Genomic DNA, 27,106 nt, shown 5'->3' on the forward strand with positions numbered 1-27,106 from the left:
CAGTAACAGTACCCAAGACACGTGCAGGCTCCATTTCTAGCTGTCGTTATTTAAACACAGAGTATTCTTGGATGAAACAAAACACATGCTTCTTCATCAAGCTTTCAACTGCAACTGATGTAATTTTCATTGCTGTTGCGTCACTCAGTCTTTCAACAATAATAGATACAGTTATGTCATGCCATTAAGGGGAGAGGATGGTATTTTTTGGTGAAAAATGAGTAAATTAAAAAAAAAAAAAAGATTCTTTAAAATACTCTGTGATATGTGTGGAATGCATAGCATAACATTTTGTGGGTATTTGTGCCCTTATCGGATGTTGAGACGTCATTTTTAAACTTCCTGCACTATGGAGTTTTAAATCACACGCCCCTTTTTATCGGTTTCCGGTAACTTCATTTTTTTTTTGCTACATTGCCAGACAAAAATGGATATAATTTGTGAACTATTAAAGAAACTTGCACGAAATTTAGAACCCACATTCTTTAGACTATTAGGAAACTTTTCTCTGTAACAGAATTTTGTTAATTGATTTCATTTTAAAAATACGTCCGTTTGTTTGCAAGAAAGGAAATCAGAAAATTGTTATTAAATTTTAATTGTTTATTTTAAAAACGTAGGACTAATATCAAAATTCTGTTACAGACAGTTTGTAGAACATGCTTTTGCAAATACATTGCAAAAAACTGTTTGAATCTGTCTTTAAAAACGGTGTAGATATATTGGTTTTAGTACAATCCTGCATTGGGTATATTTCTTCAAATTTGGGCCCCCAAATAATTTTTTTTTTTTTTCAAAATATTTTTATTTGGTTGAGTTGCCACAGCTATGAGCTCTCTACATACAAAAAATTAATATTTTTACACCAAATAGGAAAAAAATTTAAAAAATACCGTCCTCTCCCCTTAAAAAGCTTTCTTCTTTCTCCCTTCCTCCTCCCCCCTTTTTTATTTGGGGAGGGGCTTGAGCGCCTTTAAACCCCCCTTTTCCTCCTGTGCGTGCGTTACTGAGTGAGAGAAGATTTTAAGCATACTGATAATTCTGTTTGAATAATAAAAGGAGTTCTATGAGAGTGTTACATCTGTGGGATAGTCAATATTAAACTCTCACATGAGAAGGGTAAATTGAAGGCAGTAAAAAGATGGTTGTTAAAGTAACTTAAATTAGCAAGTACATATGCTTTAAATGTATAAAAAGAGAAAAAATAGACACGTATTCTTAAAATAGACTGCAAGAATTTAAATAGGCAAAATAAAAATTGGCAATATTACTCGTAAATAGCTCGAAATAGCTTTAGTACATTTAAATCTATATAACTTTGGTATATATTACGTCAACCCAACCCAGTAATTAATCTCGTCATTAATGATCAAGATCATTTTCAGTTATTTTGACAAAAGTATTTTACAGTGTAAGCAAAGGAGTCTGAAGTCAAACAAATGGAGCAAACTGTATGAAAGCATTACCGTTGCAATAATGATCACTAGGGGGCAGATCATCTTATTTTTCACGTTAGGACGATGCCTATTAATATAGAAATCATTTCTATGTTAATATCAACGTAAGAAATTAATTTCTTATATTGTATATTTTGCATTTTTCGACATTTATGAGCTAATAGGTCATTTTTTACATTTTTTCGGCATTTTTTGGTCATTTTTAATACTGTGAAGAATTTTAAGATCATTTGGAATGCAATTTACTTTCTTCTTTATCCATATGTCTGTTAAATCTTTTTCTAAGCAAAAAGGTCAGTAGTAAGTTAATTAACTACTGAATAAGTGAATAACAGTGAAGTTGTGAGTTTTATAGTTTGAAACAAACTGTAAAGACCATCCCTCATTCCACTGAAGACTTCACCTCACACAACGGAAGTAATATAAAATGCTTTACAACAGCTTAGTTTAAGTGAGGGCTTTGACCACTACTGTTCTTTTGTCGGTACGAGAGTGTCTTTAGAATTTATGTTTGGAAGGAGGGAAACTTTCACCATATCCTAGAGAGGACGTTGTGAACTCAGCACGGTTCGGAAGGACTGTAGTAGACAGTATTTTTAACACAAAGATTGCAAGAATGCAAACTGCACCCAAAATTTGTTTTGCCATTCACACTTTCCCATGTGGAAGATTTGGTAACAAAAGTGAAGAACGGAAGGAGAAGGCACTTACAAGGACCACCACCGATTGAAACACATTGTAAACCCTCATTAAAATCTATAGTTTTCCCTTAAAACTTTCATTTTTTGCATGCCCTTTTCCTTTATCTTAGCCAAATTCCGGGAAATTGCCTCCTCTCTCCGAGATTTGCAGGGCAGTCATTGAAACAAGGTGACTAATTTTTAAGAAGTTGTGGTGCGAGTACTTTGAATAATATTTAAATATCATTTTCTTTTAATTTTATGTCATTTTTCCATTAGTGTAAGGGCATTTTAATGATCATTTTTAGTAGATTTTTAGGTCATCAACATCCGCCCCCTAATGATCACATTGCTGAACAGGCACAATCAACTGGTTGGACCATATAGTGAAGTTACTCTCTAGTCATATAATGATAATATTAAGAACCTCGAGAAATACTAGTGAGATGCACGTACATGGTGATAAATATGTGTGTTTATTTTATTTTATTGGGTTATTTTACGACGCTGTATCAACATCTAGGTTATTTAGCGTCTGAATGAAATGAATTTGATAATGCCAGTGAAATGAGTGCAGGGTCCAGCACCGGAAGTTACCCAGCATTTGCTCGTATTGGGTTGAGGGAAAACCCCGGAAAAAACCTCAACCAGGTAACTTGCCCCAACCGGGATTCGAACCCGGGCCACCTGGTTTCGCGGCCAGACACGCTGACTGTTACTCCACAGGTGTGGACTAATATGTGAAGGGTACACGGGAAAAACGAACAATGTCACATTTCCATTAAAGGTGAGATAGTGATCTATTTCAGTATATTGCTGCAAAATTTATTGTTGTTTCTACTTGAAATGAAGGAAATGATGAGTGTATGTGTGGTTTTAATTCTCCTTTACCACTTTTGGTAAAAATAACACTAAAGTTTGTAGTAATACAGTGAAATAGATAATAACATCACCCTTAACAGCATTGTGACATTGTTCGTTTTTCCCGTGTACCCTTCATGTGTGTTCCAAGTGTATTTATTAGTTTGTTTTATAGAGACTTTGATTGTGAACTCGTAAAGGATTGGTGTCTTCTTTTCTAGTTTGAAAACATCGTTGTTAAAATGGAGGCCGGACTATGAGATTGCAGCAGATGAATACCAGAAAGCAGGTGGGTATTGAAAATTACGATCTCTATTCTCGGGAATAAATTTATACTAGTTCCACTTTGACTACTTTTATTATACACAGTATAAAGAAAAATTATGATGATGGAACAAAAAAAATTAATTTCAGATTTTTACGGAAATACGTGTTTTCAATATATAAAAAAGTGGTTTTTGACTTTTTTGCATGTCCGTCTGTCCAGTTGTCCGTGTACACTTGGTCAAAATGAAAGTGGCTGGCGTCTAAGAGACTAAGTTCGAATCGGGTATTTCCATGAGCGCTTGGGACAGCCAGGCTTTGTTCAATAGATTGTGTATATTCTTCTAGTAGTTATAATGGGGAACACAACTATTAATCATTAAAATCTTCCGAGAAAATAATTCATATACAAGATTTAAACAGACAGATCGTTCAGAGTGTTTAAATAGTGAATATTATAACACAAACACTATATACTGTATAACAGGTTCTCAAATGGAGTATGACCATTGCTCGTTACAATGCCATTCTGACTACAGTAAAACTCTTAGCGTAGTTTGTAGAACTTTAGCTGAGAGTTCGTGAGATTGCAAGTTCAAATCTGTGTGGAGTTACTAAACTTTTTTTTGTTGCCTTTTAAATGCATCAGTGAAAATATAACAGGTTTTCGTTTTATTTTTTTTTTCGTGTTAATAGAAACTTTTGACGCTAGATGGGAGTAACACTAAAGACGACAATAATGGGCTTTCATATTAAAATGTTTTGTTAATTATTTTATTAATCCCTGCTGCTTTACACTCTATTGCCTAAGGAACATTCAGTAAATATGTTGACAGTTAAATAATTGGCAATAATTAATTTGCAAGTTTTGCTACAGGGAATATGATTATTATACTAATCTAAATCCGTGATCATCAGGGCCTAAACGTAGTAATTGTAAACAAGAAGAAAAACCATAATTCTGATGACAAAATATATTCTGATTTCCCGGAATTATAACCACAAATTTTCACCAATTTTGTAATTGTCTGTAAGTAACATGAATTAACTTAAGCAAAATTATTTGATTATATTACACTAAAAGGAGTTGTGAAAAATAAAAGAAAGAACAAAACAAAACATTCACTACAGAGATTGGAAGCATGCTGTGGAGGTAGCCCAAATCAGCGCCTTGTATTATGGAGTTACCTAAAGTGGCGCACAGAGGTTTACGGTAGTGAACTGCGTGCTCACCCGAAGGGACTTAGAAAATTTTCACTGCTCAAGAGTCCGGACACTTTCATTTTGACCAAGTGTACAGTGATTTTTCTCTAAACTGTTGTACATGTTTTGAGCAGACATCTCTTGATTAGCTAGGGGTGGGTTATCCATCCATGTTGTGGTTTAACTAGGACAGGCATTCTCAACCTGTTGCTTGCGAGCACTATAGTGCTCTTTTAATGACATTTGATGCTCTCGTCCTGTGAGTAAAAAAGTGATCGTGAGGATGCACACTTATGAAGTCAGTTCTAAGTTTGTTGTACGAACTTGAATAAGTAGCATTTCTATCCATTCATTATAATATCTTACAGGTCTTTTCGTATTTCATGGTGTATAACCCCATTCAATTCAGTATGGATTTTATCAGAAAAATGAAAGTCATTCAAGAAAATAATATGGCTGCTCGTACAGAACATCAGTCAAAGATCTCCAGTTCTCCTTAGCTCTGAAATATTTATTTTAAAAGGAGAAATTCATAGCCTTTGGAGGCCAAAAGACACAAAAAAGACTTCAAATACTGCGTAGTGTTTCTCTCAGATGTCTGCAGGACTGTTTACTTGTAGCTACAAGCGACTTGTCCTTGGGCATCACTGAAATTCTGAGTAATATTCAACTTCAAGGATATCGTAATTCTTGAGAGTGTTTTAATAGTACATTATGCAACGAGCCTATAATGAAGGTAATTAAGAAGTGAGTATGGATATTTATGAAACGAGCGCAAGCGAGTTTCATAATTTTCATACGAGCTTCTTAATTACCATTATAGGCGAGTTTCATACGACTTTTTATGCTCGACCATATTTCTAACTTGATATTATTAATTTTAATTGTATCTGACCTTCAGCAATGTCCTGTATGTTGTGAGATGTGCGCAGACGCGAAAGTATTGATTTTTTCCGAGGAACAGATGTCCACATTGACCTTGCTAGGCCATAAGAACCTACAGAGATAACATTGACATTAAATTAGACATTGAAAAACGAGATGACAAATTTAATTTATTTGAATATTATTTACAATTAACGCTAATTATTATAGTAACAGAGTATAACCTTCTGCGACAGTATTGGATTTCCAGCCTCTGTGACTTTTCGCTAATTCTCTTTCGATTGCATATCCGAGAATAATCGATACTTGCGGTTTTATAACGGTAGAAAGCTGACCTGTCATTGGCTGAACAGTTGTAACCTGAGTCGTCATTGGCTGAAAGACCTGACCTTTAATGAGTAGGTGTACTTTAATGACATGCATTAAAGGACTGCTACCAGGTGTATAATTACTACATTTCGGCATGGTCGAGCATAAAATATATTATTTATTTATTTATTTATATATTTTACTTGTATTTATGTATTCACATAGGCCTGTTAAACCTATTCAATTTCATTGTGCTTGGTCACTTAGTATTACACGTGGATGGTGCTCACAATCTTCAAAATTTGAGAACCCCTGAACTAGAACAACCCAAAAGATGGGGTGGGAAGCTGTCTCTAGGAACTGTCTACAGTTTGTCTAACAAAATGTTTTTACGAAAACAACAGTTATTAGTTAAGCAAAAGTGTTTCATTAAAAAATGTAAGCTCTTAATTTAGTTTTTACTTCACTACTGCTATCCATTGTTTTTATAAATTTGGGTGGTAAAAACGTATGTGAATGTTGGCAGTGAAGGTAATATAATGTTAAAATAGCCCTAGATTATGTTTTATTTGTTACAATTAAGTTTAAACTGCAGAATGGTGCATTTTATGAATTTAGTGGGATTAACTACCGTTTCATCTGATTTCCATTTATATTTAAAATTCTGTTTTACCAATCTTTTTTAATCAATATTGCAACTTTCGAAGCTGACGACTTTTCCTCTGAAATTCTAGAGTAAATCATACTATACTTACTTGCCTAGATTCGTTGAGTCTTTATTTTTCTTCTTAGTTTCAGAAATTACAGCTAAATCAGTTTTTCTGCTAGATAATTGAAGAGTCCACTGCAAGAATGATGGATGTCACTTTCTTGTCGAAAATGAACCAAGACTGTCAATGCACAGCTTGAGACATATAGAATGTACATAGAGAGTTATGTGGCATTAACACTGATAGTCATTGTCCAGTAATGATCGGAAAATCACAGTTAAGCTTTGAGCACTAAGCATTTTAAACTTTCAATTGCTTCTCCTGCAAAATGTATTCCAAATGACATCCATCATTCTTGCAGTGGACTCTTCAATTGCGTATGGCAACTAATTCATCAAATTTATGATGAATTCCTCCAACATTCCAGGTTGCTAGTTTTATCTTCACAATCCAACAGATTTTAGAAAAACAACGGAAATTTAATTCACCGACATACATGTTGTTTGTAGATTTGTGAAATCATACCACAATCTAGTATATTCAGTTACGAAGCTTCAGTTGTTGAGGGTACTAGGAACAATAGACTGTGCCGTTACTATTTCGCATTGTCTGTGATGAGGCGATAGTAGCGATCCTAGTGGTTAGCAACTATCTATAGATGTATATTTCCTACGTATTAAGCTTCGTGACTGTATATACTAGACTGTGATCATACGGTAATGTAAATCGTAAGAACTATGGGAAATAATGTCTGAATATAACATTCCAAACCCATTAGTCTTTCCGAAATAAAAACTTGTGTAAATTATATTGTAGGCATATGTAGTCTGTAGAAGCTGAAGTAATTATTTGATATTTCTTGCAGCTACGTGCTTCAAAAATGGGAAATCCTTTGAGCAGTGTAAGGAGTGTCTGATGAAAGCTGCTGAATGCCATAAGCAGAATAGATCGTATCCTTTCTTAACATCGCATTTTTTAATGTTCAGTATGTTCTGAATTTATTATGTATTAAGTGCGAAGTAGTCAATAAAACACGTTCTTATTTAATGGATGGTTGATATGTACTGGTATATGAACTTTAGCTGTGAGTTTGATCTGTATTCAGTATGTAAAAATGTTAGTAAGCTGTATTGTTGGAAGGATTTAGTTTGGTTAGTGAATCAAGCAACAATTTCAGAGAGAACTAATGGAACGAACAAAGGATCATGGGAGAATATAACTGATGACACCTCAATGAATCCAAGATGCATAGCAGTTGTACATGTCTGAAAGATTTATGAACTGTAAACTTCTTTCCCATATTAATAAATGTTGCATGTATAATTCTTAACATATGATTCAGATTATTTCATGCTGCCAAGTAAGTATCTCGCATTTTATTTTTATAATTTTGTATGAAATAACTTTAAAATAAGATGCATGACCTGATGTAATTTGTAATTGTTACTTGAGTAATTAGTTTATATGTGTACAGTTTGTCAATTCAGAACATTCACAAATTTATAAGAATTGGATATATCAGCTTAAATATCTGCAGTCACCTCATCATGCATTTAAAGGAAAAATTTTAACCGACATTTGCACCTTATGGTTTTATAAGTTAGGAATATAACAATTGAAAATAATGTTCATCTAAATAAATGTGACATAAATACTTATATTGCTATTATCGGTATGTTATTTCATAGGAATCAGATAGGTACTTCGTTAGTTCTTTATCAGTTTTTGCCAATGTTACTCGTAATTTATGTAGTCCCAGTTACTTAGTATGTGTATTTTTCATTTGATATTTTTCTGTAATCCTTGTTAAAATTTTGGATTTTTATCAGTCAGGCACTAAAGAAGTGCACACTTTTAAAGAATAACAGTGTAAATCCCCCCCTCCTTTCAAATCCTTTTTTTTTTTTTTTGTCTCGTTCCCTTTCTTTTTTTTTTTTTTCTTTTCCCTTTCCCTTCGTCATTCCTTCCAACCATCCTGTTTTACTTTCTCCCTATATTTTTATTTTTTTCTGTCTTCGTCATTCTTTTGTTCCTTTAATTTTCTTTGTTGCTTACTTCATTTTGTTCTTTCCTCCCTTCTTTACTTTTTTTCTTCCTTTATTCTTTATTGCTTCCAAATCCTTTTCTTTTCTATCTCCCTATTTTGTATGTTTCGTTTATTTATCAGTTTACTTATATAGGTAATATACCGTATTTACTGTATAATGTTCACTTTTTCAGGGGAAAAATCGTCTTGAGATAGGGGTGCGTAAATTAATCGAGAAATAAAAAAATCATACACTACACATTAAAGTAATGCACTTATTGTAATTCACATACACATATTTCAACACCAATACCTTGGTACTTGACAATGAAGTCATTTGCCTTTTTGCACTCAGTTGTAATTTGTCTAGACTCCTAGACTCCCAACACCAAATTTTCTTTCAGCAGATTGGTTTCAGTTTTCATCCACATATACAATGTATACTTTACAGTGTGCTTCAGTGACTTTGTTACGCTTTAAGAGGTGATAGAGATCTGTTACCATACTTTCCCGTTATAACTGAGCACATTTCCAGTGTCTGTTATCGTACTTTCCTGTTGTACTTTCCCATTATAACTGAGCATGTTTCTAATGTCTATTATTGTACTTCCCTGTTATAACTGAGCGGTTTTCTAGTGCCTATTATTGCACTTTCCCATTATAACTGAGCAGTTTTCTAGTGTCTGTTACCATACTTTTCCGTTATGTTGTTGTTGTTTTCTAATGGCAGGCGTTTGACAATAAAGTCATTTGACCTCTTGCACTCCAATATTTTTCAAATATATTATCATGGTCAGCCACTGAAGCACAGATTTTGAGGTGTTCCGAATCCATTTCTTGGTTTGAGTTGCACAATGGGCAGTTAGGGGACGGATATATTCCAATTCTATGCAGGTGTTTAGCCAAACAATCATGGCCTGTTGCCAATCTAAATGCAGCTACAGACGATTTTCGTGGTAAATCGGGAATTAACTGTGGATTATGATGCAGAGAGTTCCATTTTTTCCCTTGTGATTCTTTTCCATTATAACTGATCAGTTTCTAGTGTCTGTTACCATACTTTTCCATTATAACAACAGTTTTCTAGTGTCTGTTACCATACTTTCCCATTATAACTGAGCAGTTTTCTAGTATCTGTTACCATACTTTCCTATTATAACTGAACAGTTTTCTAGTGTCTGTTACCATACCTTTCCATTATAACTGAACAGTTTTCTAGTGTCTGTTACCATACTTTTCCATTATAACTGAACAGTTTTCTAGTGTCTGTTACCATACTTTCCCATTATAACTGAGCAGTTTTCTAGTGTCTGTTACCATACTTTTCCATTAGGGGAGAGTCGGGTAGTATCGGACATCGGGTAATATCGGACAGTGAGTTTCTTTCATCTACCACACGATGATAGTACCTGATTGACATGGTTACGTTTCTGTGATGTCGCATAGAGAAACGTAACCATGTCATTCAGGTACTACCATATGGTGGTAGATGAAAGAGACGCACTGTCCGATATTACCCGATGTCCGATACTACCCGACTCCCCTTATAACTGAACAGTTTTCTAGTGTCTGTTACCATACTTTCCCATTATAACTGAGCAGTTTTCTAGTGTCTGTTACCATACTTTCCCATTATAACTAAGCAGTTTTCTAGTGTCTGTTTCCATACTTTTCCATTATAACCGAACAGTTTTCTAGTGTCAGTTTTCTAGTGTTGTTACCATACTTTTCCATTATAACCAAACAGTTTTCTAGTGTCAGTTTTCTAGTGTTGTTACCATACTTTCCCATTATAACTGAGCAGTTTTCTAGTGTTGTTACCATACTTTCCCATTATAACTGAGCAGTTTTCTAGTGTTTTACCATACTTTCCCATTATAACTGAGCAGTTTTCTAGCGTTGTTACCATACTTTCCCATTATAACTGAGCAGTTTTCTGGTGTTGTTACCATACTTTCCCATTATAACTGAGCAGTTTTCTAATGTCTGTTACCATATTTTTCCATTATAACTGAATAGTTTTCTAGTGTCTATTACCGTACTTCCCCATTATAACTTAGACGTTTTCTAGAGTTTGTTAGCATTCTTTCCCTTTATAACTGAGGTTTCTAATGTCTTTTATTGGGCAGATATGCGAAAATTATGCAAGGATAAAAAAATCGAAATATACACATGAAACTTTGTAGTGGGGAAATTAGCAAAATAAATGCTGAATATCTGTTAGTTTATAAAATGTTGAGAACTTGTCAGCTCTTTCTTCAGGGCTCGATTGTTTGTGGCAGGTGCATTGACCAAGCAGTGCTCATATGCAAGGACTTGGGTGACTACAGAGATGTGGCATCACTGGCCGAGCGGGCCTGCAACTTGTATCAGCAGCACGGCTCACCTGATTCAGGCTCTGCAGCCCTGGACAAGGCAGCCAAGCTGCTGGAGTCTCAGCATCCCGAGCAGGCTCTTCGATTGTATCAGCGTGCAGCTGACGTAGTCCTTGTATGTGTCTCCCTCACTTGGATTGCGGCTCTCAGTTCCTTTTATAATTATGTTTACTTGAACGTACTTTACTATTTTTATGCTATTGTACGGAAATAGTACATTATGCAACGAGCCTATAATGAAGGTAATTAAGAAGTGAGTATGGATATTTATGAAACGAGCGCAAGCGAGTTTCATAATTTTCATACGAGCTTCTTAATTACCATTATAGGCGAGTTTCATACGACTTTTTATGCTTGACCATATTTCTAACTTGATATTATTAATTTTATTGTATCTGACCTGGAGCAATGTCCCGTATGTTGTGAGATGTGCGCAGACGCGAAAGTATTGATTTTTTCCGAGGAACAGATGTCCACATTGACCTTGCTAGGCCATAGGAACCTACAGAGATAACATTGAAATAAAATTAGACATTGAAAAACGAGATGACAAATTGAATTTATTTGAATATTATTTACAATTAACGCTAATTATTATAGTAACAGAACATAACCTTCTGCGACAGTATTGGATTTCCAGCCTCCGTGACTTTTCGCTAATTCTCTTTCGATTGCATATCCGAGAATAATCGATACTTGCGGTTTTATAACGGTAGAAAGCTGACCTGTCATTGGTTGAACAGTTGTAACCTGAGTTGTCATTGGCTGAAAGACCTTACCTTTAATGAGTAGGTGTACTTTAATGACATGCATTAAAGGTCTGCTACCAGGTGTATAATTACTACATTTCGGCATGGTCGAGCATAAAGTACTACATTTCGGCATGGTCGAGCGTAAAGTATCATTTGAAATGGTTGTTCTGTATTAAAAAAATAAATAAACCTTCTTCAGAAATAAAAGTGAGGCGAAGTTGAAAATAATTATGAACTTTATGATTTGTTACATTCAGTGCTTTTTTTCTGGAAAAAAGTTTACCGGAACTCTATCACTCGATCACATTATACAATAAAAACGTAGGTTTAAAAATATTAGGCCTACATACCTTATATTACAATAAGTTCCAAACGGAGCTCATCGATTTTAAGCATAACGGAAATTTTGCGATTTCGAGCTATAGTTTCAGGATCAATAACGGAAGATTGCAGCACTAGATTGCATGAGTTACTTTTGCACCAACGATAATAATGAGAAAATGTAAACTCTTGGACTCGGCAGTGGCGGAAATTTTAATTTTCAATTTCGCTTATAAAATATATCTCGATGGAATTTGTAATGACAAAAAGTTTACCGGAACGCATTCCGGACCGTTCTGGCTGAAAAAAAGCGCTGGTTACATTTAACTTTTGAAAAATTGGTTGATTGATTTCTCAGCTAATATGAATAGAAAAATGTTCAAATCTTATATTGTATCGTATTTATTGGTAAATTCTAAGCAGGATTTCTTGCAATTCAGTACGATATTTTAACATTCTTTAATATTTGTTACAGATTGAAGATAGTCCTAGACAAGGAGCTGAATTTATCAGTAAAGTTGCCCGTATAATGGTAAAACTCCAGATGTAAGTTTTGCTTAAAATTTCACATTTTTTCGTGAAGTATAAATAAAACATACCCTATTTAGTGGTCACTAAAATTTTTAATTTTCAAGTTTCATTTTTAATAATTTTCTCTCCAATAAGAGATGTAAATTTAAAATTCTGGGTGCATTGTTCTTTTCTAACCATATCAAAAATCCTGTAAAAAAAGAATCGTGCACAAAACTTAAATTTTGTTTCAGGATAGCAGGACATTGATCAAGGGGGGGGGGGGGGGGAATAGGATTTCAAGGCATGATGTATGTCTACTACAAACTAATACATCACGTAGTATGTTGTTGTTGTTGTTTTCTAATGCCAGGCATTTGATAATAAAGTCATTTGACCTCTTGCACTCCAATATTTTAAATGGCAAGTTGTAGCCGATTTAAGTGAACACCATATTTTAACGTTTTTGGTGGCTACTTCATTCACACACAACCCCCAGAATGTCTGGAGGACCACATCTGCTGTTGGTCGACGGGTCCACTTGATCAAGTTGGGAGATCTTTTTGATCACCAGCTTTCCTTCCTTAAGCCACTGAAGGACGATTTTAGTGCCATAACAGGTCAGCACTAGGAACAGAAAAATAGGAAGGGTAGGAAGGAAAGAGAAATGAACCCCTAGGCCTCGAATGCTCTAATACTGTCGGGGTCGAAGAAAGTAAGAGTTCAGTCAGAGGACTGGATAGGAAAGGGTAAAGAGAGAATTAGGTATTGAATAGAGAAAAATTATACCAAATTTGGTCATTAACTCATCAAGCTGACCAGTGCTAATTGATGAGTAGCCCCTCCCTTTAGTTCAGCTCGTAAAATTATGCTTACTAACAGCTGCACCACGGGAAGGTAGGGATGGGACATTGGGTATTTGTCCAGGTTGGTTCCTTAAGGCCTTCAATGGGAAGGATTAATGACTCTCCCCCCTGTATTCGACAAATACCGTTTTGCAGCCACATCACGTAGTATAAAATTCATTGTCAAAACATAATTATAAAAAAAAAAAACAGGACATTTGAGCATCCCAAAAGTTGTAAAATAAAGTATACGAATAATTTAAAATCAATTCATTTTAAATAATAACGTGAACATGTTATGAAAGTCGCATTTACATGTTAAAAAAAACTAATCTCAGAAAAATAGCTTTCCACCTCACTATGTTTGCTAAACTTACTTACTTACTTACTTACTTACAAATGGCTTTTAAGAAACCCCCCTCATGTAAGCCCACCATCAGTCCCTATCCTGTGCAAGATTAATCCATTCTCTAATGATATAATTTCGTATCGGCATTTCTTTTGCAGCCTAGTGTATTATTACTATTTATGGGAAATAGCAATAAATTCAATTTTTTATATTTCAATTCCCAGGTCTTCATTTCTTCTTTCCCTGTCACTGAATTTTTAACTTTACTTAGCTTGGTGCAGGTTTACCATTGTATTTCTTCACTTAGATTTGTATAAATTGTTTTTCCCTGTACCCTTCATTTAAATTATGTGAAGAAAGTCTTCCAGTATGGTTTTATTTTGCTCAGGTACGACCAGGCCGCAGATGCTATCCGTAGAGAGATAGGGTTGCATCAGCAGTCTGAGAACATGCCTGCTATTGGCCGACTAGCTGTTGCCCTGGTCTTGGTGCAGCTTGCTCGTGGAGACACTGTTGCTGCTGAGAAGGCATTCAAGGAGTGGGGGAACTGTTGTGATGTTCCTGAAGTAAGTGCTGTGGTCCTAAGTTCAAACGAATTTTGAAGCAGCTGTTGTGGTCAAGCAGATATAAGATTATTTAGAAATTTGTACTACATCAGCTGAGAAGTCTTTTAAGGAATGGGGAAACTGATGTTATGTTTCTGAAACTCAAGTAAGTGCTTTTGTTCTAATTTTATACGAAATTTGAAGCTATTTTCGTGGTAAAATGCGTGTAAAATTATTTATAACTCTGTACTACATCTGCTGAGAAGGCTTTTAAGGAGTGGGGAAACTGATGAGATTTTCCCGAACCTGAAGTAAGTGCTGTAGTTCTGAGATCATACGAAATTTGAAGCTGTTTTCGTGGTCAAATGCGTGTAAAATTATTTATAAGTTTGTAGTATATCTGTTGAGAAGGCTTTTAAGGAGTGGGGGAACTGATGAGAGTTTCCTGAACCTGAAGTAAGTGCTATAGTTCTGAGATCATACGAAATTTGAAGTTATTTTCGTGGTTAAGCATGTATAAAATTATTTACGAATTTGTACTATATCTGTTGAGAAGACTTTTAAGCAGTGGGGAAACTGATGAGATTTTCCTGAACCTGAAGTAAGTGCTGTAGTTCTGAGATCATACGAATTTTGAAGCTGTTTTGTTTGTGAAATGCGTGTAAAATTATTTATAAATTTGTACTATATCTGTTGAGAAGGCTTTTAAGGAGTGGGGGAACTGATGAGATTTTCCTGAACCTGAAGTAAGTGCTATAGTTCTGAGATCACACGAAATTTGAAGCTGTTTTCGTGGTCAAATGCGTGTAAAATGATTTATAAATTTGTGCTATATCTGTTGAGAAGACTTTTAAGTAGTGATGAGATTTTCCTGAACCTGAAGTAAGTGTTATAGTTCTGAGAACATACGAAATTTGAAGTTGTTTTCATGGTCAAATGCGTGTAAAATTATTTATAAATTTGTACTTTATCTGTTGAGAAGGCTTTTAAGGAGTGGGAGAACTGATGAGATTTTCCTGAACCTGAAGTAAGTGCTATAGTTCTGAGATCATACGAAATTTGAAGCTGTTTTCGTGGTCAAATGCGTGTAAAATTATTTATAAGTTTGTACTATATCTGTTGAGAAGGCTTTTAAGGAGTGGGGGAACTGATGAGATTTTCCTGAACCTGAAGTAAGTGCTATAGTTCTGAGATCACACGAAATTTGAAGCTGTTTTCGTGGTCAAATGCGTGTAAAATGATTTATAAATTTGTGCTATATCTGTTGAGAAGACTTTTAAGTAGTGATGAGATTTTCCTGAACCTGAAGTAAGTGTTATAGTTCTGAGAACATACGAAATTTGAAGTTGTTTTCATGGTCAAATGCGTGTAAAATTATTTATAAATTTGTACTTTATCTGTTGAGAAGGCTTTTAAGGAGTGGGAGAACTGATGAGATTTTCCTGAACCTGAAGTAAGTGCTATAGTTCTGAGATCATACGAAATTTGAAGCTGTTTTCGTGGTCAAATGCGTGTAAAATTATTTATACGTTTGTACTATATCTGTTGAGAAGGCTTTTAAGGATTAGGGGAACTGATGAGATTTTCCTGAACCTGAAGTAAGTGCTATAGTTCTGAGATCATACGAAATTTGAAGCTATTTTCGTGGTTAAGCATGTATAAAATTATTTACGAATTTGTACTACATCTGCTGAGAAGACTTTTATGGAATGGGGAAACTGATGTTATGTTCCTGAACCTGAAGTAAATGCTATAGTTCTGAGATCATATGAAATTTGAAGCTGTTTTCGTGGTCAAATGCGCGTAAAATTATTTATAAATTTGTAGTACATCTGCTGAGGAGGATTTTAAGGATTGAGAAAATTGATGTCATGTTCCTGAACCTGAAGTAAGTGCTCTCTGTAGTCCTGACTTTGTTCGAAATTTGAAGCTGTTGTCGTGATTAAGTAGGTATAAAATTATTTATAAATTTGTACATCTGCTGAGAAGGCTTTTAAGGAGTGGGGAAACTGATGTGATATTCCTGAAGTAAGTGCTACGGTTCTAGTATTACACGAAATTTGAAGCTGTTGTTATGGTCAAATAGGTATAGACTTATTTAGAAAGTTGTACGGCATGTTGCTGTGTTTTACTTTGAGAAATGACTTTGTACCTCGTTAGGTGCAGACTCTAGAGATGTTACTACAGGCATTTGATGAAGAAGACCCTCAGGCTGCCCGGTCCGCCTTGAACAGCCCTTTCATCAAGCACATGGACGTGGAATATTCCCGATTAGCAAGAGACCTGCCCTTGCCTGAGGGTGAGGTGCCAGTGTCCAAGCCATCAGTCAGAGAAAATGCTGCCCCATCATACGTGTCACCCAAAGCTCATGCTGCTGCTTCTGAGGTAAATACCAACTGCTTCAATTCATATTAAAATTCCATTTGCATTTAATTTCTGTTAATTTTGTAAATTTGTTCAATTTGTATATATTTTACATAGAAAAAAGTATTACTATGATTTACCGAAGTACATATGAGCTATTCCATCTCAAATCGACCAAAATATAGAGAAAATTGACCTTACAATTTCTAAATACAATGAAACTTTTTTTGTATGTAGAGATACAATGCTTAGTGCAAAGTTTGAGGCATCAGAACTTCATAGTGTTTGAATTAAAAATATTTAAATTTATCGTATTTTCATAAAATTAGCAACTTTAAACTGTTCTAGCTCCGAAACCCTTTCACCCAATGATCAAAATCATGGTTTATTTTGATGCTGAAAAATGTTCTTACTTTTTATGGAAATGGAGAAATTTAGATTTTTCCTCATTAAGACGGCCTTGCCACCGAAAAAATATTTTAAAAATATATAGGTAGATTCCGCATTGAAAGTACAAATAAACACATATTTTTTACTGATGGTATGTTGATAAGAAAGTATTGAAAATATCAAATAAAGAAAATAAATAGTACGTGCTAACTAACCAGCTGACTGTGAGACAGGAGCTAGCTGAGACAAGGAAGACCAGGAGACAAACACGTAATGTTTCGTCTAGTAGCGCATAGCTGGGCTAGCTTTATCACAAGTTTTCATAAACACAGGAGTAAAATGAGGCCCAACACTCGCTTATCTTCAGCTCTCGGCCAGTGCATGCGGTAGTGCGCCGTTCAAGTCCAGGCGTGTGAAAATAATCTATTTAATACCTTCGAAACTTATTGCCATACCATTAAGCAAACAATGCCAAATCCCTCTTAATAATGCAAGGTTTTTTCTCAATATTTTTTACATTTTTACAAATTGTCAAAAAGCCTAAAAGTATCCGATTAAAAATATATAGGCCTAGTTAGATTCCGCATTGAAAGTACAAATAAACACATATTTTTTACTGATGGTATGTTGATAAGAAAATATTGAAAATATCAAATAAAGAAAATAAATAGTACGCGCATCAGATTATCTCTCTCTCTGTGTACAATAAAAATAAGGATTACTTCTTAACATAACCTACCAAATGTCAGCTTCAAAGTGAGCTCCCGTTCAATGTTCTGCAGTAAATGGTTCCAGAGTTCTGAGCGCTGAAAGAGGCTTGTTTTTATAAAATACGCTACATTTGTCACTCAACAATACGAAAACTGTTTGACTTTCGATAGTATATTTTTGAAAATGCACTCTCCTCAGCACCTTGTATAAATAGTGAAAAAATTAGAGTATAAAAAAATGCGAGGTTTTTTACTGATCGGTTTCATATGGAATAGCCCATACGCAGTAATTCTGCATCTCCATATGCTGAAGAATCGGTAGAAAAGAGAAAAATTCTGTCCGGCACCGGGACTCGAACCCGGGTTTCCAGCTTTACGTGCTGGCGCTTTATCCACAAAGCCGTACTGGATTGAAGTTCCGATGCAGGATTGAATCCCTCTCATTTTTAAGTTCTACCTACTCTGTTCCCCTTTGTTGGCCTACTCTCGTGTACCATGTCACAGTATGTGTGACATATGATAAGGCCTCACTATCTAATTTCTGTGTCACAGAAGTTTGATAAAATATATATGATAAAATCTTTTACAGTGTAATATAACATATATGATCACATCTAGCTGTGACATAGTTCTGTGATAAAAGTTATGGTCATCATCATACCTTTGATAAAATTTGTCACTGAGAAGAAAGAAAATGGCAGACATTACATACACATGGTCTGTGAAAACCACAAAACTTTTAATATCGCATTATGAGTCACATGAAATGTTTCATCATCCGTCATTAAATACTTAGTATATATAGGATTTCACATCTTCATACTTAAGTTCTCTCAGTTGAGTTTGATGGATTCCTTTTGTATCTTTCCTCCCTACCCCAAATCGTCGGCTTAGAGTGTAAACCTGCTAACTAACAAAAAGGAAATTTTGCAGGGGAAACAAAAAACTGAATATAAATTAACTCTGAAATTTCACAGCCTGTACTTTGGATTTCACCGATGAAATAGGCCTATATTTTTTCTTTGATTTCTTCTTTAGTATTAATGCAATAACCATTACTGCAGATTTTACAGTTACAACAAGCATAGAACTGTTGTGGATCCATTAATAGAACTGTGATGAAAGATATCAAAGTTTTGACATAGTGTGATATAGTCAAAATCTTACATTTGATCATATATATTTGATAAAAGAATTTTATCATATTCTGTGACGCAGAAACTTGATAGTGTAATATAGGCCTAAACACACACACTATTAAAATATTCACATATCCAAATTTCACTGATATTCTATGATATGTCATTAATTATGTTGTTATGCATATATCCCAGTTAAATAAAAGCTTGAAAGATAACTTTTGATGGGTATTACTCGTACAGGATGCAAAGAAACCAGCGGGAGCAGATTCAAGTGAAACGAAATCCCATCATAGTGACGATGAATACGAAGGCGGCCTATGCTGAAAGATAAATCATATTTCATTTGTAAGTATAACTATGCTGTTTCCCTAGTATTTATAGAATCATAAATTTAATTTTATCAATTATATAGTGTTCATGTTTTCTTTGTTACTTCTTCCTTTCCTTTTTTGTGTTTCTTTCTTTCCTTCTAACTGTCCACCACTTTTTACTTCTCTTCTCTTCTTTCATTTTTTCTTTCTTTTAATTTTGCCATTTAATTTTTTTTGTTTCTGATTTTTTTCTTTCCTTGCTTTCCTCTTACCTTTACTTCTTTCTCTTTTGTTTCTTTTTTTCTGTCTATCTTTTTCTTTTCTTATTTTGTCATTTAATTTCTTTTATTTTCTTCATTGCTTTTATTCGTCGCTTGTTGTTGTTTAGTCAACTGTTCGAAGACAGTTCTGAACCTCGTAAGTGATACTAACAAGTCATCACCTATAAGGATTTCTTCTATGTTTTCTTAATTTCTTCCATTCTTTTCTGTTCTTCCTACCTTTCTTTTTTCTTCCATTTTTGCTTTTGGTTTTTCTCTTATTTTCCTAGTTGCTGTTTTTTTCTCATACATTTCTTTTCTTGTCTATTTATTCTGTGTTTCCTTAATTTATTTTCTTCTTTCCTCTTACACTTTTCTTTTCTCTTTTTTCTCATTTGAATTCTTTTCTATTTTCCTTCTTTCTTTCTTTGTACATTTTCTTCCTTTCTTTCTTCGTACATTTTCTTCCTCCTTTCTTTTTCTGCTCGTTTGAGTGCTCTTATTTTCTTTCGTTGCTTTTTTATTGTCTTTTTTTTTTTAATTTCTTTCGGACTATTTTTTTGGTCCTCGATTTCTTGTATGTTTCATTAATTTCTTTAATTCTTTTACACTTTCCTTTTTCCTTTCTTTTTTCCCTGTTATCTCGTATTCTCTTTCGTTTTTTTTTATTATTTTTTCTTCTTTTCTTTCAACCTATTTCTTCTATATTTCCATAATTTCTTTCGTTTTCTTCCTAGTATTTTCTGTTTCCCTTTTTTCTTTTGGTTCTGTTTTTATTTTATTTCACTGCTTTTTTTATTTGTTTTTCTTTCCTTTCTGTGCACGTGTTTCTTTTGTTCTTGACTTCTCCTACTTTATATATATATATATATATATATATATATATATATATATATATATATTTTTTTTTCGTTCTTCCATTTCTTTCTGGTTTTTCTACTTGGATGACATAGTTTGTATTATTATCTAAACATTACGAATTTGTTTGTGCTTTGAGTATTAATTGGAAATGAAAATATTTCATTCCGAAATCTATGCTTGGTACTGCAATATCCTTGCAGTGTTTATTCAGTGTGGATAAATTTCTCTGAAATAGAGTTGTATATTATCGTGTTCACTCATTGTTAATTTTTATTTGTTGCAGGACTCGCAATGTATATAAGGCACAGCTTTGTCTAGATCTGTGTCATAATGTGATATGTGTGCAATTTTTCTTATGCATTAATAGAATGTAAAAGATGTTCACAAAAGAATGGCTCTTTTGTTTTTCCACTTCGAAATGTGCGCCATCCATTTGAAATTTGTGTAAATTGATAGCATTGCTTTTATTTTTGATAATTCACAACAGTGTGGCCTGTCAGATGTCGATTTGTATATTAATTTACAATAGGAGTTGCCAACACATTGTTGAAACAAGTTGCATCCTCTAAATGTGCTTCTGTAGCATTTATATTGCTTATGGGATGCTGTCAAAACTGTTTGTTGATTGTACTAATACAGCATTGGTATCATATTTGGGATATATTTCCGTTAAAATTAAAGTATTTTCAAGACCATAAGATGCACTTTTTATAGGAAGTGTAGCTTCAGATTGACTTACTGTTACATTCCATGACAGTTATGAAATTGATATTTAATATATTTTTACCCTGGTTATAATTATATACACACATGCACATTGCGAAATTCTTAATGATCGTCACAGACAGAAGAAGCTTCTCTCATTGCTGCTTCGTTTCGATAGTTATGGGGTATATACTTGTAAACTGCTTTCTCATATACTTTAGCCAATCACCTCATTTGACAAACTGTGGTCGCACAAGATTTACCACATCAAAACATCTTACTAAGACATCTTAATCAGTAAGTACATGCTTTCGACATAGTCTCTGATAAATTATACATTAAAATCTTACGTAGTTATTTTTTTATAATTTATTTTACGGCACACTATCCCTAAAATGGATATTTAAATACAAGACTATTGGGAATAAGAATAACTCTTCTCTGGTTCTCAGCCAGGTGAGTTGGGGATTTGCTTCCAAGCTTTCGACGGCTAGCTCTGCCATCTTCTTCAGGAAATGAAGTGATGTGGGACCATGTCTAGCCAGTATGTACAATAGTAGGGCTTCCTGCTATGGGCCAATCAGAAGCTAGTATAAGACTATATTACCCTGATAAGTCTGCAGTAGCCCAACACAGCCTAGAAACTGGCCACAAGATAGATTTCAGCGCCACCACCATCTTGGACAAGACATCAGGTTACTGGGACTTGGTTATCAAGGAAGCCATCGAAATCCAGCTAGATGGCAATAATTTCAACAGAGACGGGGGTCTACAGCTGAGTACGGCATGGAAACCTGCCATCAATATGCTTAGACCACCAGCACACGGCAGACAGTCTGGACCAGCAAGTAGCTCCTGATTGGCTGCCGTGTCCACCCACCAGAATGCGCCTGGCGGTCGGGACTAGGAACTAGCTCCTGATTGGCCCGCAGCGGGAAGCCCTACTTCTGCATATATATCGGCTAGACATGGTCCCACATCACTTTGTCCCTGAAGAAGATGGCAGAGCTAGCCGTCGAAAGCTTGGAAGCTAATCTCCAACTCACCTGGCTGAGAACCCGAGAAGAGTTATTCTATATCAAACGCCGGGAAAGCCTCAAGTCATACAAAATTATATCTGCCTGTACATCAGGGATCGGCAAAAATGTAATTTTGATCATTTAGCAAAGCAGAGGCAGCACAGTACACTGTGTTTCCTTCACCCCCTCCCTTCCATCCAACTCCCCTACAACTCCAATACACAAGCATCTATCAATCAGTGGCGGGTTACTTGAATTGGAGGAGGAGGAGGAGGATGATGATGATGATGATGATGGTTATAACATTAATATTATTGGGCCTTATTCATAGACATTCTTAGCGCGGGCTTTAGGTGGATGATCAGCGAACTAACGTTTTTTGTATTCATAAACCAGTCTTAGCGATATGATATGATATGATATGAATCCTGTACAAGTAACCAGTCGATAGCCGGGCTAATTTAGCACGCTCTTAATGCGGGCTAGCAAAATGTCTATTGGTGAAGTGTATCAACATCGGTTAAAAACGCAGTAATCGTAGATTATGAAATGACGGTTAAACAGTAACAGTAGTTAAAATGTAATTTGTGTGCACCATTCATAATCGCCGATTACTTAAACATGGCTAGCTGACACCTCATTTAACCAGAGTAAAGTCTATGATGGTACACTGTGTCTACAAAATGACTAAAAGAAAGCATCCATACCGCTGCAAAGATAATAGTCAATGTCTAAAAATGACTGCGCTCACTCCGTTCTACATCGAAATGAACGTGTCCTACATTTTCGCTTTGCATTTGTTTGTCTTTGGGCGCTGTTATATTTGCGAGTTGCATTTCCTTGCTGTTAGGTTAAAATCGTACAAAATAGAAAATTAAATGCAAAAATGATTATATCTCATTGTGTGGTTGAACTATCGCTAGACTTAATTACTAGAATTTAAATATATTATATAAACAGATGGAATATCTATAAAGGAAAAGGATGCAGAAGATTAATAGGAATGTGTATACGATCCAGGACCCCATTTACACGAGGGAACTGTTCATTATCCTATGATCCATCCATAACCTCTCTTTGTTCAGTCAGTGACATAGAGAAAGAGAAATTAGAGTATTGCCTCTTAAAATACAGAAAATAACAGTTACATAGAATCGTAATATAAGCAGCCGAACCATGGGAGAAATATGACTTTTTGTGTTATTTCAAGTGATCCATTTGTAGATTTTGATAAACGAAATCCCTCCTGAGATTTTCTGTCACTTAATTCCTCCTAAGAATTCTCTCTTTCCACTAACGAACCTTCACGCTCACGCTCTATCAAGTAATTCAAGTACTGTATTATAATAATAATCGTCTTCGAAATAAACATCTGTGGCTCTGGCCGCCATTTTCCTTTACTTGCTCTACTAATCACTGGTTATCTCCTTTAACCGCTCGAATATGGCCGGTTAGAGATTACTGTGGTTAACCTCCTATTTAAGTCATAACCGAAGTCGATCCACTGTAAAAATGCTTAACCAGGGGTTAGGTGACAATTTTAACCGGTGTTTACACTAACCGACGTTGAGACATGTGGGCATATGAATAGCACCCTGAATGTTTAATTTTTGTCTGCTTGTATAGCTGATTTAGAATTTTAGTCGAAGACAAAGTAGTCATGTTAGCCACTTATGTTTAGCTGGTCATTCTTTACTGTAGGGATCGGATTTTTATGCACTAAAATTTAAAAATAACACCAAGTATACTTGAGTGTATAAGATGTCGATTAGAACCATTTTGAGGCCTTGTCCACAACACACTGAAATCTAACAGAGTATATCTGGTTCACATAGACTGAAGAATGAATCTAGTGAAGTGTGCTTACTGTTTATAAATAACTGTTGAGACCGTTCATTTGAACTTGCATTTGAAAAGAGTGTGCTGCCTACTGAAACTAACCACAAATCTACGTCAGTGGAAACTGTAGCCAATAGTACAGAGCTACAAGAACTTCGTCAGTTAAACATTGAATATGGAGTTGCCTCATTGACTGCAATTGGCTAATGCTTTGAAACGCAGAGAGGGATTATTGCTTGTTTCTAACTATAACGAATTGGAATATTGGTTTTTAGTACATCAAGTAAAATTCTCGTATCCAGCACCCAAATAACTGGCTGATCCAAAACAACAGCACTTCTGAATAAGAAAAGGAAAACTGAAAAGAGGGAAAGTCGGTAAATAAGTTACAAATTGAAATAGTAACATACATTTCTGAATTAAGCTTCTGAAGCTATTACCACTAGATGGCAGTATTGTCTGATTAGCATGAAGTGTTCACAGTATGACAATTGAGCTAAGAATCTATGTAGCAACAACGTCTTCACTTGTCTTGTGGCGCTCGAAAAGCAAGTGTCAAATTCAGTTTTTACTGGCTGGCCCAAGCAGGCATTGTGTGAAAGGGAGTTCAAAAACAGATCTTACATAACTGTCAAAAATAGGTTCTTTCCTTACAGCAGCTTTAATTGATATACTGCTGCTTTTTCAGAAATTCGGGAATCCAGAAACTTCCTATGAAATTTTCTGTAGCATTGCCTCCATGATGTGTCACAAATAAAAATTTGTTGTTCAGGACTTCATTATCAGAAAATCTTCACTCTTCGATTACATTCATGTTGTTCTCTGATCAAGGCTAACAAATCTTCAGACATATATTGATGCAAATGGAAAAGCAGTGAGAAGAGGAGTTTTGACATTTCTTGAGTACACTAGTCGCCTGGAATCTGAAAGCATAGCGACCATTAAGTTCATTTGTAAAACAGAGAGTGAGCATGCACGAGCATATACGAACAGTACTGCTTTTAACCACCGCGTGACGTCACTCATACTTGCAGATCCCAGGCGGGAAGTGTACTTTGACTTTTTAAAAGAATTTCCCATTGTCTGTGTATAAATATAGAGGGTGATTCACGAAATATAACCTGCACTTTAGGAATGAGTTTATAGGCAATTCTGAGCAGAAATTTTCATTTGAACATGAGTCCAAATGTCGTTAGTTTTCTATCTGTTTATAAAAATTCATATATCGCACTGTGAAATGGGCTTGTAAGTTGTTTGTGTCTTAATACGAACAGTGGAGTATGCACTAAGGGGAATGGGGTTCCACCATGATGTGAAATACGGGGAGAAGGGTGCAATATATCAGGTCTGATGAGTTGCTGCACTCAGCAGCTGTGCCAAGCAACAAAATGCTACTCACTTGTTTTGCATTCATGTGGTAAAGTGTTTTGAAGCAGGAGGAATATTTGAAAATCTTCTTTCAAATTAAGGTAAGTTTATTTTCTGTTCAATACGGTATTTTTTAATAATCATTGTGTATTCCTTTTATTGATTCCCTTTAATTCTACTCACAGCTGCTTCTACTTTGTTAGGATACAAATATTGATCATTGAACGTAAGTTCATATGATATTGTTTGCTCAAACTTACCTATAAAACTCATTCTAAAGTGTGGGTCATTTTTCGTAAATCACCCTTTATAAACTTTTTTGTGACAAAAGTATGAATGTAGATTTCGTAAAATAGGGGAACTTGTGAAGAAACACAGATATAATAGTAAATATCCCTCCACATTTTTCACCTCTATCAAAAATATTGCAGTAAATTGTTACATATTCTACTGCCAAACTATCAGAGTGTAGGAAGTAATGTCCAAGACTTACATAAGATTGAATTTGTATATAAAAATAGATGTTTTCATATTAAATTTATTTATTCAGTTTCTTGTACTGAAATAACAGATTTTTTTTAAGTAGTTCATAAGTATATAGAGCTTAATGCTATTATTTATTTCATAGAACACTTGATAGCTTCCTATTTTTATTATCATCAATGAATTCTTTTGTAAAAATCGGAATGTTTGAAACTTGTACCTCGAAAGTTTCAAGTGTTAACTACCGTTACATTAACAATCTAGTCAGCTATGGAAAGACCTTGAAATTTGTAATATTATTTTAAAACTCAGATAGACTTGTAACAATAACAATGAAAGATTTAATGCACATTGCTGCAGTTCATTCTTAGAACATGGTATCAAAGAGGTACCATATATTAATCCTGCTTATGACTTTTAGATCTAACTTGGATTTCATATGCAGAATGATTAGTTATTTTGTGTATATATATATGCACGTCTTGTCTTAGGGAGACAAATGGAAAAATTCCAACAAGTGAGAGTCGGTGACAAATCAGTCTTTTTGTTAAAATTATCTAAAAGCGTAAAGAAAGAGTGAAAAATAATACATTTTGAATGAGTGTGTTTTTATACTAGGTTTGCTATCTCAAACCCATGGACTCAAAGTTAGATGATTAATTTTCACTAATTTTTAAGCCAAAGCAATTTGGAGTTTTGACAACTTTCCAGGACTCCTGGCTAGATTCTATATTATCCATCAAAATTCGGAATGAATAGCAACCCTGGTATATACTGAAAGTCTTTGCTATAAGCTCTCATTCCCATAAAATGGATTGACAAATTTGTTAATATTGTATGCATGAAACTGATTAGAAAACTTGTAATTTTCTAGAAATTTGAGCTGTCAAAATTCTGTGTACTCCCACAAATATCTCATCTTAATAGTACTATAAAAATAGTAATGAAAGCTATTGTATTAATCTTTGTGAAACCTCAATTTCTCAGTCTTTGTGTGGTCCTTTGGTACAGAAAGGTCAGAGTTACGCATTGATAAAGGTATGATCATATCACTACTTTTCCTGTCTACTGCAGCTGCAAAATCTGCACATCAAAGTTCATACATCCAAAAGTAGCATATTGCATGCTACTGCATAAATTGTGACAGAAGGTTGCAAACCTGTTCACGCACAAGGCACTACTTTTGCAACCACCATTTAACTACAACTTTGCATCTCTATGTTGATTCATTTTGCATTTTGTAATAACCAATAACACTACTTTATAAACAATGTTGGCAACTCTTTTCTGCACTGCGATGTGACACAGTTCATTTCAATGTGCAGATTTACAACCAGCCATTTCTTCCTCGTCCCGTCCTGTGAACACCTTGATCACATTTCTCCCCCTCGCGTATGTGGTACCTATGAGGTTACGTCCATTTTCGGTTTTCCCCTTCAAAATTTTCTAGAGCTCCTTCAGTGGAGCAATATAACTCGGAGTGAGACAAGTGGCCAACAGGCTTGGAGCTCACATATTTAGTTCTTACAGCCCCGAAACCCTTGCAAGGACGCGTTTGCTTA

The 27,106-nt window shown here is 34.8% G+C and overlaps 1 protein-coding gene across 3 annotated transcripts in view; it reads left to right on the forward strand.

Moving 5' to 3' along the window:
* gammaSnap1 (gamma Soluble NSF attachment protein 1) overlaps nt 1-27,106 on the forward strand; it is a 42,829-nt gene that overhangs the window by 2,516 nt on the left and 13,207 nt on the right. For 2 of the 3 annotated variants that reach the window (XM_069843328.1, XM_069843414.1), the window contains exons 2-9: nt 3,220-3,287; nt 7,235-7,319; nt 7,712-7,729; nt 10,678-10,885; nt 12,319-12,389; nt 13,936-14,113; nt 16,253-16,477; nt 18,939-19,043. In XM_069843328.1, coding sequence (XP_069699429.1) covers nt 3,220-3,287; nt 7,235-7,319; nt 7,712-7,729; nt 10,678-10,885; nt 12,319-12,389; nt 13,936-14,113; nt 16,253-16,477; nt 18,939-19,022 — 937 coding nt within the window. In that variant the 3' untranslated portion in view covers nt 19,023-19,043. Of the gene's footprint in view, nt 1-3,219; nt 3,288-7,234; nt 7,320-7,711; nt 7,730-10,677; nt 10,886-12,318; nt 12,390-13,935; nt 14,114-16,252; nt 16,478-18,938; nt 19,044-20,413; nt 21,775-27,106 lie in introns of those variants that run through there. The other variant, XM_069843253.1, reaches the window with a different exon arrangement.

Source organism: Periplaneta americana, chromosome 1 (genome assembly GCF_040183065.1).
Source record: "Periplaneta americana isolate PAMFEO1 chromosome 1, P.americana_PAMFEO1_priV1, whole genome shotgun sequence".
Classification (NCBI taxonomy): Eukaryota; Metazoa; Arthropoda; class Insecta; order Blattodea; family Blattidae; genus Periplaneta; species Periplaneta americana.